We start from the raw sequence: 13,454 nt of genomic DNA on the forward strand, positions 1-13,454 counted from the left end.
TCACGTCGAGCCGTCCGGTAGGTAGTCCATACATGTTACACTGTAGATATTTCACGTCGAGCCGTCCGGTATGTAGTCCATACATGTTACACTGTAGATATTTCACGTCGAGCCGTCCGGTATGTAGTCCACGCATGTTACACTGTAGATATTTCACGTCGAGCCGTCCGGTATGTAGTCCACGCATGTTACACTGTAGATATTTCACGTCGAACCGTCCGGTAGGTGGTCCACGCATGTTACACTGTAGATATTTCACGTCGAGCCGTCCGGTAGGTGGTCCACGCATGTTACACTGTAGATATTTCACGTCGAGCCGTCCGGTAGGTGGTCCACGCATGTTACACTGTAGATATTTCACGTCGAGCTGTCCGGTAGGTGGTCCACGCATGTTACACTGTAGATATTTCATGTCGAGCCGTCCGGTAGGTAGTCCATACATGTTACACTGTAGATATTTCACGTCGAGCCGTCCGGTACGTAGTCCATACATGTTACACTGTAGATATTTCACGTCGAGCCGTCCTGTACGTAGTCCATACATGTTACACTGTAGATATTTCACGTCGAGCCGTCCGGTACGTAGTCCATACATGTTACACTGTAGATATTTCACGTCGAGCCGTCCGGTATGTAGTCCATACATGTTACACTGTAGATATTTCACGTCGAGCCGTCCGGTACGTAGTCCATACATGTTACACTGTAGATATTTCACGTCGAGCCGTCCGGTATGTAGTCCATACATGTTACACTGTAGATATTTCACGTCGAGTGTGTGGTCCATACATGTTACACTGTAGATATTTCACGTTGAGCCGTCCGGTAGGTAGTCCATACATGTTACACTGTAGATATTTCACGTCGAGCCGTCCGGTACGTAGTCCATACATGTTACACTGTAGATATTTCACGTCGAGCCGTCCGGTATGTAGTCCATACATGTTACACTGTAGATATTTCACGTCGAGCCGTCCGGTACATAGTCCATACATGTTACACTGTAGATATTTCATGTCGAGCCGTCCGGTATGTAGTCCATACATGTTACACTGTAGATATTTCACGTCGAGCTGTCTGGTAGGTAGTCCATGCATGTTACACTGTAGATATTTCACGTCGAGCCGTCCGGTAGGTAGTCCATGCATGTTACACTAGATATTTCACGTCGAGCCGTCCGGTAGGTAGTCCATGCATGTTACACTGTAGATATTTCACGTCGAGCCGTCCGGTACGTAGTCCATGCATGTTACACTGTAGATATTTCACGTCGAGCCGTCCGGTACGTAGTCCATGCATGTTACACTGTAGATATTTCACGTCGAGCCGTCCGGTACGTAGTCCATGCATGTTACACTGTAGATATTTCACGTCGAGCCGTCCGGTACGTAGTCCATGCATGTTACACTGTAGATATTTCACGTCGAGCCGTCCGGTACGTAGTCCATGCATGTTACACTGTAGATATTTCACGTCGAGCCGTCTGGTATGTAGTCCATACATGTTACACTGTAGATATTTCACGTCGAGCCGTCCGGTACGTAGTCCATACATGTTACACTGTAGATATTTCACGTCGAGCCGTCCGGTACGTAGTCCATACATGTTACACTGTAGATATTTCACGTCGAGCCGTCCGGTAGGTAGTCCATACATGTTACACTGTAGATATTTCACGTTGAGCCGTCCGGTACGTAGTCCATACATGTTACACTGTAGATATTTCACGTTGAGCCGTCTGGTAGGTAGTCCATACATGTTACACTGTAGATATTTCACGTCGAGCCATCCGGTATGTAGTCCATACATGTTACACTGTAGATATTTCACGTCGAGCTGTCTGGTACATAGTCCATACATGTTACACTGTAGATATTTCACGTCGAGCTGTCCGGTATGTAGTCCATACATGTTACACTGTAGATATTTCACGTCGAGCTGTCTGGTATGTAGTCCATACATGTTACACTGTAGATATTTCACGTTGAGCCGTCCGGTAGGTAGTCCATACATGTTACACTGTAGATATTTCACGTTGAGCCATCCAGTATGTAGTCCATACATGTTACACTGTAGATATTTCACGTCGAGCCGTCCGGTAGGTAGTCCATACATGTTACACTGTAGATATTTCACGTTGAGCCATCCAGTATGTAGTCCATACATGTTACACTGTAGATATTTCACGTCGAGCCGTCCGGTAGGTAGTCCATACATGTTACACTGTAGATATTTCACGTCGAGCCGTCCGGTACGTAGTCCATACATGTTACACTGTAGATATTTCACGTTGAGCCGTCCGGTAGGTAGTCCATACATGTTACACTGTAGATATTTCACGTTGAGCCGTCCGGTACGTAGTCCATACATGTTACACTGTAGATATTTCACGTTGAGCCGTCCGGTAGGTAGTCCACGCATGTTACACTGTAGATATTTCACGTTGAGCCGTCCGGTAGGTAGTCCATACATGTTACACTGTAGATATTTCACGTCGAGCCATCCGGTATGTAGTCCATACATGTTACACTGTAGATATCTCACATTGAGCCGTCCGGTAGGTAGTCCATACATGTTACACTGTAGATATTTCACGTCAAGCCGTCCGGTACGTAGTCCATACATGTTACACTGTAGATATTTCTCATATACTTACATTGCATGCTTTAATTTTTAAAGCTCTTCTCAGAATCCAGAGTTTTAAAATATACTTACCTTGATTTTATGTATTGTGTTATACTTTTTACCCACAGCTCCTAACACACTGTGGTTTTACATAAATATATATAAATAATATTTTCATATACTTACCAATAGCCGATGTGTATTTTTGTGCTGGGGTGTTGTTAAACATTCATTCATTCATTCATTCTTCTCAGAATCATACCTAGGTTATAAGAACTAGGGGGCAGTGAAAAAAGAATCCTGATACATTAATATATGTTTTAGCTAGTCCAGATGTACAGTAATATAATATATTCTTTTCTAAAAAAAAAGAAGAAACCACAATTTCTAAAGTAAAAAGGACATTTTGTTTTCATAATTAGGTATGGGCATTCATATATAAGAATCCCTGTCAGTTGGCCCATTGGGCTACTTGTCATTCCAGCCAGTGCACCACAACTGGTATATCAAAGGTCGTGGTATGTGCTATCCTGTCTGTGGGAATGTGCATATAAAAGATCCCTTGCTGCATCAGAAAAAAATGTCGCGGGTTTCCTCTGATGACTATATGTCAAAATTACTAAATGTTTGACATCCAGTAACGGATGATTAATAAATCAATGTGCTCTAGTCGTGTCGTTAAACAAACCAAACTTCTTCTTCATGTATAACATGCCTTTTTTTTACTACTGGTACCCATGTATCTAAATCTCTTTTACTAGGAGTATAGGGACAGTACAACAATAATTGGGGTACAGTAATATGGGCTTTTCTTTAGTTTGACAAAATAGAGCACTTTCAAACTAAAAGGGACACATTTTTATCTGTTTCTGGGGCGACATCTGTCTGTCCCCCACACTAACACTAGATTCAACCCTGCTGAAACTATACTAAAAGTGCCAGTGATCTGCATTTACAATTGTGTTTGTTAATATTTCAGCTCCACCTCCACCTCTCTATGAAGAGCAAGGGCAGACAACTCCTGGCTTGTATCCACCACTTCCACATAATATACATCCAGCCTGTGACGAGCCTCCACCGTACACGCCACATCCAGAGTCTTCATATGGCTCACAGGCCTACCCAGCGCCATTGGAAACAAAGACACAGTATGCATAATGATCGCTCGTATTTTTGTACAAACAGAAATTATTCATTGCCATCAGTGTCATAAGCGTGTCATAATTACAAACTGGGTTCCTAGTTTTCAGAAGTAACAAATGTACAAGTTGTATTTTTGTAAAACACAGACTTCAAAAAGGACTATATCATTTGGAAAATGTGTTTATTATTGATAGATATTTATAAATTATATACTGCCTATAGGTGTATCATGTTTCCAAGTTTTCTTTATTAATTAATAAATGAACCAGTGGCTGGTCTGACCCATGGCACTAACGACCGCCAGTAGTAGGTGGTTACAAGTGCCTCTTAAACAATGGCCAGAACTAACTACAAAGTGGTCGGACTGAGCCCACAGCTAAAGCTGATGGGGAAATGGCAGGTGTGTGGTACAGATAGCCACAAGAGACAGGCACCTGTCATGGTTGGGAGATACAAGGACTGGGATGTGGAGGTGGACAGTGAAAGAAGTTGAAAGCTAGGAGGAGCTGCCAGATGAGGAAGGAATGAGATGGATGAGGAAGCAATGAGATGGATGAGGAAGAAATGAGATGGATGAGGAAGGACAGCGGGATAAAAATAAATAAAAAATAAAAGAACAAGAATATTATTTAGAAGGTACAGATTACTTTATGAATGTTTTGGTTGCCTGCTAACATGCTTAAGTCAGTTGATGAACGAGACATTAAACAAGTAATACTTTTAAAACAACAAATAATTCTTATACAATATGTTACAAAATGTTACAATCCATACTAAACATCACTAGTGACTAATTCTCTTCAACATTTTTGGCAGCCAGTAGTTCACATTTAGGAGCTGCAGATACACAATTAAAGAGACTTGTAGTTTCTGTTGGGAATCACATGTTGGTAAACCTGTAAATATAATAATACAAGGAATACACGGAGACGACAAGATTCCCAGTTTCTTCATTGTCTCCATGGTTCATGAGCTTGCGACACATTTGTCTGACTGTTGCTAATATCTTTTTCACATCAATGTACTTTGTTATATGTGAACAGTGAAATCTTTCTATGAAGGCCACCCAGATAACCTTCATGACCGTTTGGGTAGCACACCATCATTTAATGTTCATTACAGTTGCATGTACTCTGTCCAAATATGTTTTGTACAAGATGCATTGGTACTGAGGGAATATTTATACAATTACTGGATAACTGTAATATAACAAAATAAATATAGCTTGATCACAATGTTTTTTAGTTAACCCTTTTAAGGCCCATTTCCCAATAATGCGATTTCGTGCATGAATTTATCGATAAGGTGCTTTTCCATAAATGCAACTGCTAAAAATTGTTTTTGATCAATGAGCGATTTTTTAGTGTGTTTACATCATTACATGAAGTATATACTTTTGGCTTAAAAGAACACATCGATGATGTCGGGTTTTTTTTATAGTAATCCACTTGCGAAAATACAGATATGAAAAAGCACATTTCCACGCAGTGAAACACACACGATAAATCATATGCAGATAAATCATATGCAGAATCGTGTGAATGAAAAGTGGGTCTAAGTCTGTGTGTTCTATTTCATTGTAATTTACCCATTTCCATGTGACAGTGTAGTAAATGTACAGTTGTTATTATTTAGTGAAAAATGTAACACATAACTTTGAAGATTGGATAATTTAAATATTATAACAGCCAACCTATATGTAATTATCAAAGGAATTTTTATATATAGATACATATTAATTTTACATTGAAGTCATGTTCCTTTGACAGACCCATTATTTGATTCAGTTTTTCCTCATGCCGACCAGTAGCCCATAACTTGTATATTAAAAACCATGGTGTATGCTGTACTGTCTGTAGGAAGGTACATATAAAAGATCGTTGTTGCTACTGTAAAAACTTGGGAGTTTTCTCTGAAGACGACATATCAGAATTACTAAATGTTTGAAATTTAGTTGCTGATTATTGATAAATCAATGTGCTCTAGTGGTGTTGTTGAACAAAACAAACTTCAACTTGTTTTCTGGACCGGCTTGTATTAACCTGCTGTAAGTAGTAATGACATGAAAAACGGTGGTGTGCATCCATTCTGACTAGGTAGCCTTTAACAGTGGCGGATCCAGAAAATCCATTTTGTGGGGGGACCAATGAGGCGGAACGCCAAGAGAACTTTGGGGGAGATTTGGAGAGATTGTGAAGAAAAAAAAAAATTAATATATAATAAAATTATAACTCACAAAATTTAGGGGGCCTCCCCTAGATTCGCCTCTTGTTTAAATATGTATTACAATATTTGTTTACAGAAGGGACCACTTTTACGTCCTCTCTGTCAGTTGTTATAGACGGTGTACTTTATAGTGGGTCAAACTGTACATATCCATGTTTCTGCATGCTCCCGAGGACCAAATACATGAATATGTAGGTTTAAGTTATATGTAAATATCACTCCTGTACATACTAAGATAATATGTGAAATATATTTATAAGATATTTTATGTAAGTGTCCATCTATCTGTCCATCCGTCTATCCATCTATTGTCTGTTTACCTGTCCATCTACCTGTCTGTCTATCTGTCTGTACCTGTCATTTCCATCTACCTGTCTGTCTACCTGCTGATCATGCCCGTCATTGTGGTGCTATTAACACTTTGTTCATTGGTGATTGGTCAATATTTGTTATTATTTTGTTATGTTCAGATAAAGTTTTGTTTTGTGACAATAGTGCTATTAGGCCATTTTGTTTTTAGCCGATATACCAATAGCCAATGTTTTGTTTAGTATTTATTTTGTAATCAATAAAATATTTTTTTGTTCCACACAATACATTTTATAAATAGGATCATGAAAATTATTAATCTTTGTAAGACAGACTTTCATGAGTTTCTGCCATTGTAAAATGTTTCCGGCTAATACAGCCTTGTTATTGACTAACAGACCTCGATTATTTTAAATTAAGAAGAGCCATCACTCTCGCTTGCCGTCACTCACCTGAAACTAGTTCAAGGAGAGTAATTTTTAGCTCCCCTTAGCATGTGCATTTATAATAATCTAAGTTAGAGGAGCAATTAATCACTCAAATCAATTGTCTGGACTAAACTTACGTATTAAATACATTGTCTTGTTTAGAATACCAATGTCTGTATCCACAATGTGTTTTTGGTCATCTTAATGTTTATAAAAGCTTACATGTTCAGGACAAATGCAGAATTGCTGAGTTCCACATTCTTACGTTGTCAGGATACAGCCAGTATGACACGTCATTACCTGATGTTTTCTATTTAATATGTAATCTTAGTTACTGAAACGATTCTGTTAGGTAGAAACATGTTATAATGGCAACCAACGTGGGAAAGTCTTTTCAGTGTTTATCAACAGTAATATAGGACATATGTGACTGCATCTACAAAAAAGAGAGTACAGATGAGGCTTGACATTAATCATAGTAAACATTGTCTAAATGATGTTATGTGGATGCGTGACGGGCACCTATTTGTTGAAAACGATATCGACAGGTAATAATTTTATACATTAGGCCTACTTCAAAAGGAAAAGTGTTTTCTGTCAATTATTGTCTGTTTATTAGTTTCATGATAAATTACCTCAAATATTATAATAAAGCTCTTTACACTCAAATTGTGTTTAAAATAAAAACAACTCTCACTATAACTAGATGTTCAAGATTCCAGTCATTACGTTTCTTTGAGCAGAAATAGCTTGTCATCACAATCTTAGTGACCACTGACCATCAAAAAATGCCAAAATAATATTGTACTATTTTCCCTCATCTGTACTATTGTTTGTAGATACGATCATATATTATAACAGATATGGTTTTAAAAAGGTAAATAAAACAGTACCTTCCTGCATCTTTAAATATCATTGAAAATGTTTGCCTACTTTATAAATATAGTTTTCAGCTTTACTGCCTTGGGTTTCTGTGATAATTAATGTACATTTTGTATTTTATTTGCTGAACAATTGTCAAGTCTTGTATTTAGTAAGCAAATGTCAGAATTCCTTCTGCTAATAAAGAAATCGGAGGATTACATTTAGAAAATATTGATCTCTTAAATTATATTATTTTAGTGGTAACTGTACAATTCTGAGTATAATCATTATTTTTTGTTTGTTAGTGTTATTTTGTTGATTTTTTAATATTTGTATACTTATATATACTGTAGTGAGATGATAGCAAGATGGTAGTTTATAATATTTGGTTTAAGTTTTTGTGTAAATGTGTGATTCGTGCCATTAAACTAGAAAATAGACAATGTTTATAGAAAGAAATCCTTTAACAGACATAAGTAATGTAAAACATATAATTTTTGTACAGGAAGATAAAATAAGAAGACATTTGCTTTGAAATTTGTTTAAAAATTATGTTTATTTATGAACATATAACTGTTATCTAGGCAAGCTTTAGTTTCATTTTTGAATTTAAAAACAATTGATTCTTATTTTGGCAGCCGTGTTACCATATAGACTTACTATAATTTAGAACAAATTTCCACAAAGTATTATTGAGTTGTGTCCCGTAATTCTAGAATGGTAATATTGAGTTTTGTAATTCTAGAATCTGAGAAAATATAGAGTTTATACCATAATAGCAAATTTGAAAAGGATTATGCTGATTGTGGATCTATTTATTTTACTAATGTCACTCAACACTGTATTATTATGGTGACAGTATGATCTGGTTTTCTTGCTTTATAATTACGTGTATTTCAAAAATATTGTAGTAATGAGAGAGATAGTTGAATGGAATATACACTGTATTAATAAATGTGTAGGAAGTGGTTTTATATGGATTTGATTGGTTAAATAGTTATGTCCCATGTTAGCAAATAACTTTATAGAGGAAATTGATTATATATGATTCTACAACTACAATACAAATATAGATGACAAGAATGACAGTATTATTTTAATTGTAAAAGTTGATGACAAAGATATTGTTTGAAAGTAATACTTTGAGGTTGCAAATGTAAAACGGAAACTTTTTAAACTGGTGATTGTTATCATTTTATAGATATAGATGTCTGTTCGAAAGAATACATGTAAATATAATATATATTTATCTAATAGAGTAATAATTTAGTTTTTATAGATATATGGTGCCACAAAGTTTGCATTTAATTTTTGTTTGTATTTAATTTTTGTTTGTATTTTGTGTTTATTTAATAGAACAAGGGAATGTGCAATTTGTTTTTGGTTATTTATTTAAGGTTATTTCATGCTACCTTTGTGCATGCTGAATCAATGTGATCCTTTTGTTACTCGTGTTAGTTTACTCAAATATCATTTTGAAAGTTATTTGTGAGCAAATTTCAATGTTTGTGATTAAACAAAATACCTGTTGTAAACTAGATAATAAATATACAACTAAACATGTCTCTGTATTGAGAGATGAGAATAAACTTCATACACACATTTCAGACTTTTCATAGCAGGAGGGAGGGAGATCTGTATCTTTGTTGTCATGTAGTTTGATAAACAAGAATCCTCAACTTATTGTAAATCAGGAAATGTTGGTGACAACAACAACAAGAAGTTTATTCAGGAAATGTCAACAAGAAGAAGTTTATTCAGGAAATGTTGGTGACAATAACAACAAGAAGTTTATTCAGGAAATGTTGGTGACAACAACAACAAGAAGTTTATTCAGTATTAAGGCCACAGGCCCAAAAAAACCACCCGAAAAAACATATATATTTTGTCGTATGCAAGTGGTTAACTTACAAAACATCATCACTTAGCTTTCTTATTAAAGATACCTGATATAAAAACAATGACAAATTGTACAGCAATAGTTCATTTGTAGATGACATCAGCTTCACAAAAATAATCGAAGGATGTAAATGCGAATATTTATTGATAAAATAAAAAAGAAACTTTTATATATGTTTGGGGGGGGGGGGGGGGCCTGTGACCTTAATATTCAATAAACTTATTGTTGTTGTTGAAATGTTGGTGAGCATAAAATTTTAGCGAGGTTACCCAAAATGCTAATATTTCATGGTGCTAAGTTTAAAGAGACACATAGGCGTACGAATTAAACAAAATTTCCTGAATCTGGATAACAACATTTATTCATATTAGCATTACTACCAAATAGCTCTATAGGGTTGCAAACTAATCACTACACATTTTTACATGGATTACAACTAATTATGAGCGTAGAATGATGGTAAAAAAAAGTCTCAGGTTATCCCATTTTTCCTCAATATCTGTATAATTTTTGCCTGAATTTGAGGTTTTGCTCCCGTGTCTTGTACTTATGAAGAGATGTTTAACAGAATGTTTCAAAATATTTTATGTGATTGTTTTGTCAGTGATTAACTAAACACATAACAATGTTTTATTTCACCTGATCGTACAACTTATCTTTTTTATGTCTAACATGACAGACAACCTCGCTAAGTTTTATGTCCCTAATATGTCAGTTATTTGGATTTCACTAAATTTTAAGATCAATAATATTTTATGATGTACAGTATAAAACATTTAATGAAAAATTAATTACTTCACCAAAAATGGCATGGACTTGTTAGGTTAGGACCCTCGTCTAAATCCATGCCTGCAATGACCAATGACTTAAAACAAAATTTAGTCACATTTTAGATTAAGGTGCTAAAGTATATTTTAAAGAACAAATATGATTTGTGTGGCTCTAAGCACACATCTGATTTGCGTTTCATCTAATGTTGGATTATGTGTCACATTTGGGGAATAGCAACATTTGGTCTACCGGTAGTTTGGTTTTATTCTGTTAGAGGAAGAGCTCAAACATCACCCTTGCTCAAGCTCTTTTTATTTGTCTGCACACCAGCGTTTTGAGCACATGGCTTACATCCCCGTGGAAAATCTGGATCTGTATCTAATCTGTGCCATTATACAGCTGATAGTTCTTCAACACTAAACTATTATTAACCATTTTATTATTCACTTTAATTAAAATCTCAAGTTGCATTTCCATTTTCATTATATTTTTCATTTTTGTTTTGAATAAAATGAATCTTTTCATTTTGTTTGCAATGTATTTTTGGAGTATATCAGTTTGCTATTTTACTGAAAGATCAATGTTTACATTTATTATTGTTTTACTGCCTAATGATGATCAGATCTGATGAATAAACATGACAGTACAACACCTGGTAGACTCGTTTGTTCTTATTGCAGTCTTCAACATCACTTGAGTGTATTACGTGTACCTTGGAAATTCTGGGGCGGGACATAGCCCAGGGGTAAAGTGCTTGCTTGATGCGCAGTCTGTTTGGGATCGATCCCTGTCAGTGGGCCCACTGACCTGTCTCTCGTTCCAGCCAGTGCACTACGACTGATATATCATAGGCCGTGGTATGTGTTATCCTGTCTGTGGGATGGTGCATATAAAATATCCCTTGCTATTAATGAAAAAATGTAGCAGGTTTCCAGTACTGCATGTCAAAATTACCAAATGTTTGACATTCAATAGCCGATGCGTAATAAATCAATGTGCTCTAGTGGTGTCATTAAACAACACAAACTTGGAAACTTGTACTAAATTGGCCTTGTAGGTGTAGTGAATAGGCCATCTATCTTCAAGCTGGTACGTTCACCAACTGAGAGTTTTACTGTCACAATGAAATATGTAATGCTGCTATATGGACTTCTGCTCAGGTTGAAACGAAGGAAATAAAATAAAGTGGTAGGTCTGTGGAGCATTTGTTGAAATGAAATAGTGGTATATCTGTTGAGCACCAGTTTAGTGACATCTGTTGAGGACTGGTTATTATGGAATAAAATGGCATATCTGTTAAGCACTGGTTGTTAAAGTTTGTTTCGTTTAACGACACCACTAGAGCACATTGATTTATTACTCATCGGCTATTGAATGTAAAACATTTGGTAATTTTTACATGCAGTACTAGAGGAAACCTGCTACATTTTTCCATTAGCAGCAAGGGATATTTTATATGCACCATCCCACAGACAGCCTTTGGTATATTAGTCATGGTTCACTGACTGAAACGAGAAATAGCGAGCGCTTTACCACTGGACATCCTGCCCATGAAATAAACTGGCATATATTGAGGAGCACTGGTTGACATTAAATAAACTGGCATATACTGAGGTGCACTGGTTGACATTAAATAAACTGGCATATATTAAGGAGTGCTGGTTGACATTAAATAAACTGGCATATACTGAGGAGCACTGGTTGACATTAAATAAACTGGCATATACTGAGAAGCACTGGTTGACATTAAATAAACTGGTATATACTGAGGAGAACTGGTTGACATTAAATAAACTGGCATATCTTTTGAGGAGCACTGGTTGACATTAAATAAACTGGCATATATTGAGGAGCACTGGTTGACATTAAATAAACTGGCATATACTGAGGAGTGCTGGTTGACATTAAATAAACTGGCATATACTGAGGAGCACTGGTTGACATTAAATAAACTGGCATATATTGAGCACCGGTTGACATTAAATAAACGCATATACTGAGGAATGCTGGTTGACATTAAATAAACTGGCATATACTGAGGAGCACTGGTTGACATTAAATAAACCGGCATATACTGAGCACTGGTTGAAATGGGACTGGTCCTGGTGGCACAGTGGTTAGACTATCAGTTTTAAACAGTGTCAATCAATGCCAACCCTTAAGTGACTTTTAATGATTTGCTGGGAAGGTGTAAGGTCATGGCACAAAGTTATGTCACAGTAACACTAATAACTAATTGTTAACACCTGCCCAAAGCAGACACCCGCATACTGATAGCAGAGGTATTTGTCCAGGACATTGTGCTTTTAAAAAATGTTAAAATTTTAATGAAATCACCTAAGGATATACAGATAAATGAATGGATGTTTTAACGACATCTCAGCATAAAAATAGATGTCGGCTATTGGGTGTCAAAATAGGTAAGTACACCAATGTGATTTTTATTACTGATGATGACTGATTCTATAATTTATTGAACAATAACATGGGAAAGGCAGGGAGTCATTCATTTCAACTCCATTGCGTCTTATATCCAATTAAGGTTCAAACACACTGTTCTGGGCACACACCTCAGCTATCTGGGTTAGTGGTTAATGAGATAAAAGAGGTTGTAGTGGTCTTACACCTACCCATTGACTTGTTAAAACTTGCTCTGTGTCGGAGCCTGTACCAGGCTGGGAACCCTGTGCCTACCAGCCTTATGTCCAATGGCTTAACCACTATACCGCCAAGGCCGGTGGCAGGGAGTCTGAGGGGGGCATTCCAAAGTACACAAAATACAGGAATTTGCTATGGTTTACCATTGTTGTAATGAAAACTGGGCATAAGTAATTAAGAAGATTCATTCCAAGACAGTTGCAAGTGTCACATTTCACTATTTTAACATTTATTGTTTCATAAATAGCTGCAAATTAACTGATTCCACACATAACCTTTGTATAATTTATAGTTGACGAGAATATGAAAATTTAATTTTGCCATTCAATTCAAACAGTGGCTTCCACAACAATTCCGAGTAAAAAAAAAAACCACACAAAAAACATTCGGTGTCCAAGCATGTGTGCAAGAGGGGGTTGGGCGGAGTTGGAGTTCACTACCCAAAGTGAATTTAAAAAACAACATTGTGGAACAGCACGACCCAACACCTAGACACTTTGAAGCCCACAGTCTAGACGCTCCTGCATACA

The 13,454-nt window shown here is 36.4% G+C and overlaps 1 protein-coding gene across 4 annotated transcripts in view; it reads left to right on the forward strand.

Moving 5' to 3' along the window:
- The window catches only part of LOC121367436, a 47,903-nt gene extending 36,984 nt beyond the window's left edge, over positions 1–10,919 (forward strand). For all 4 annotated transcript variants that reach the window (XM_041491606.1, XM_041491604.1, XM_041491605.1 and 1 more), the window contains one exon: positions 3,605–10,919. In XM_041491606.1, the coding sequence (XP_041347540.1) occupies positions 3,605–3,783 (179 nt within the window). In that variant the 3' untranslated portion in view covers positions 3,784–10,919. The remainder of the gene's footprint in view (positions 1–3,604) is intronic.
- The last annotated feature ends 2,535 nt before the right edge of the window (positions 10,920–13,454 follow it).

The sequence above is a fragment of the Gigantopelta aegis genome, chromosome 3 (genome assembly GCF_016097555.1).
Source record: "Gigantopelta aegis isolate Gae_Host chromosome 3, Gae_host_genome, whole genome shotgun sequence".
Lineage (NCBI taxonomy): Eukaryota > Metazoa > Mollusca > Gastropoda > Neomphalida > Peltospiridae > Gigantopelta > Gigantopelta aegis.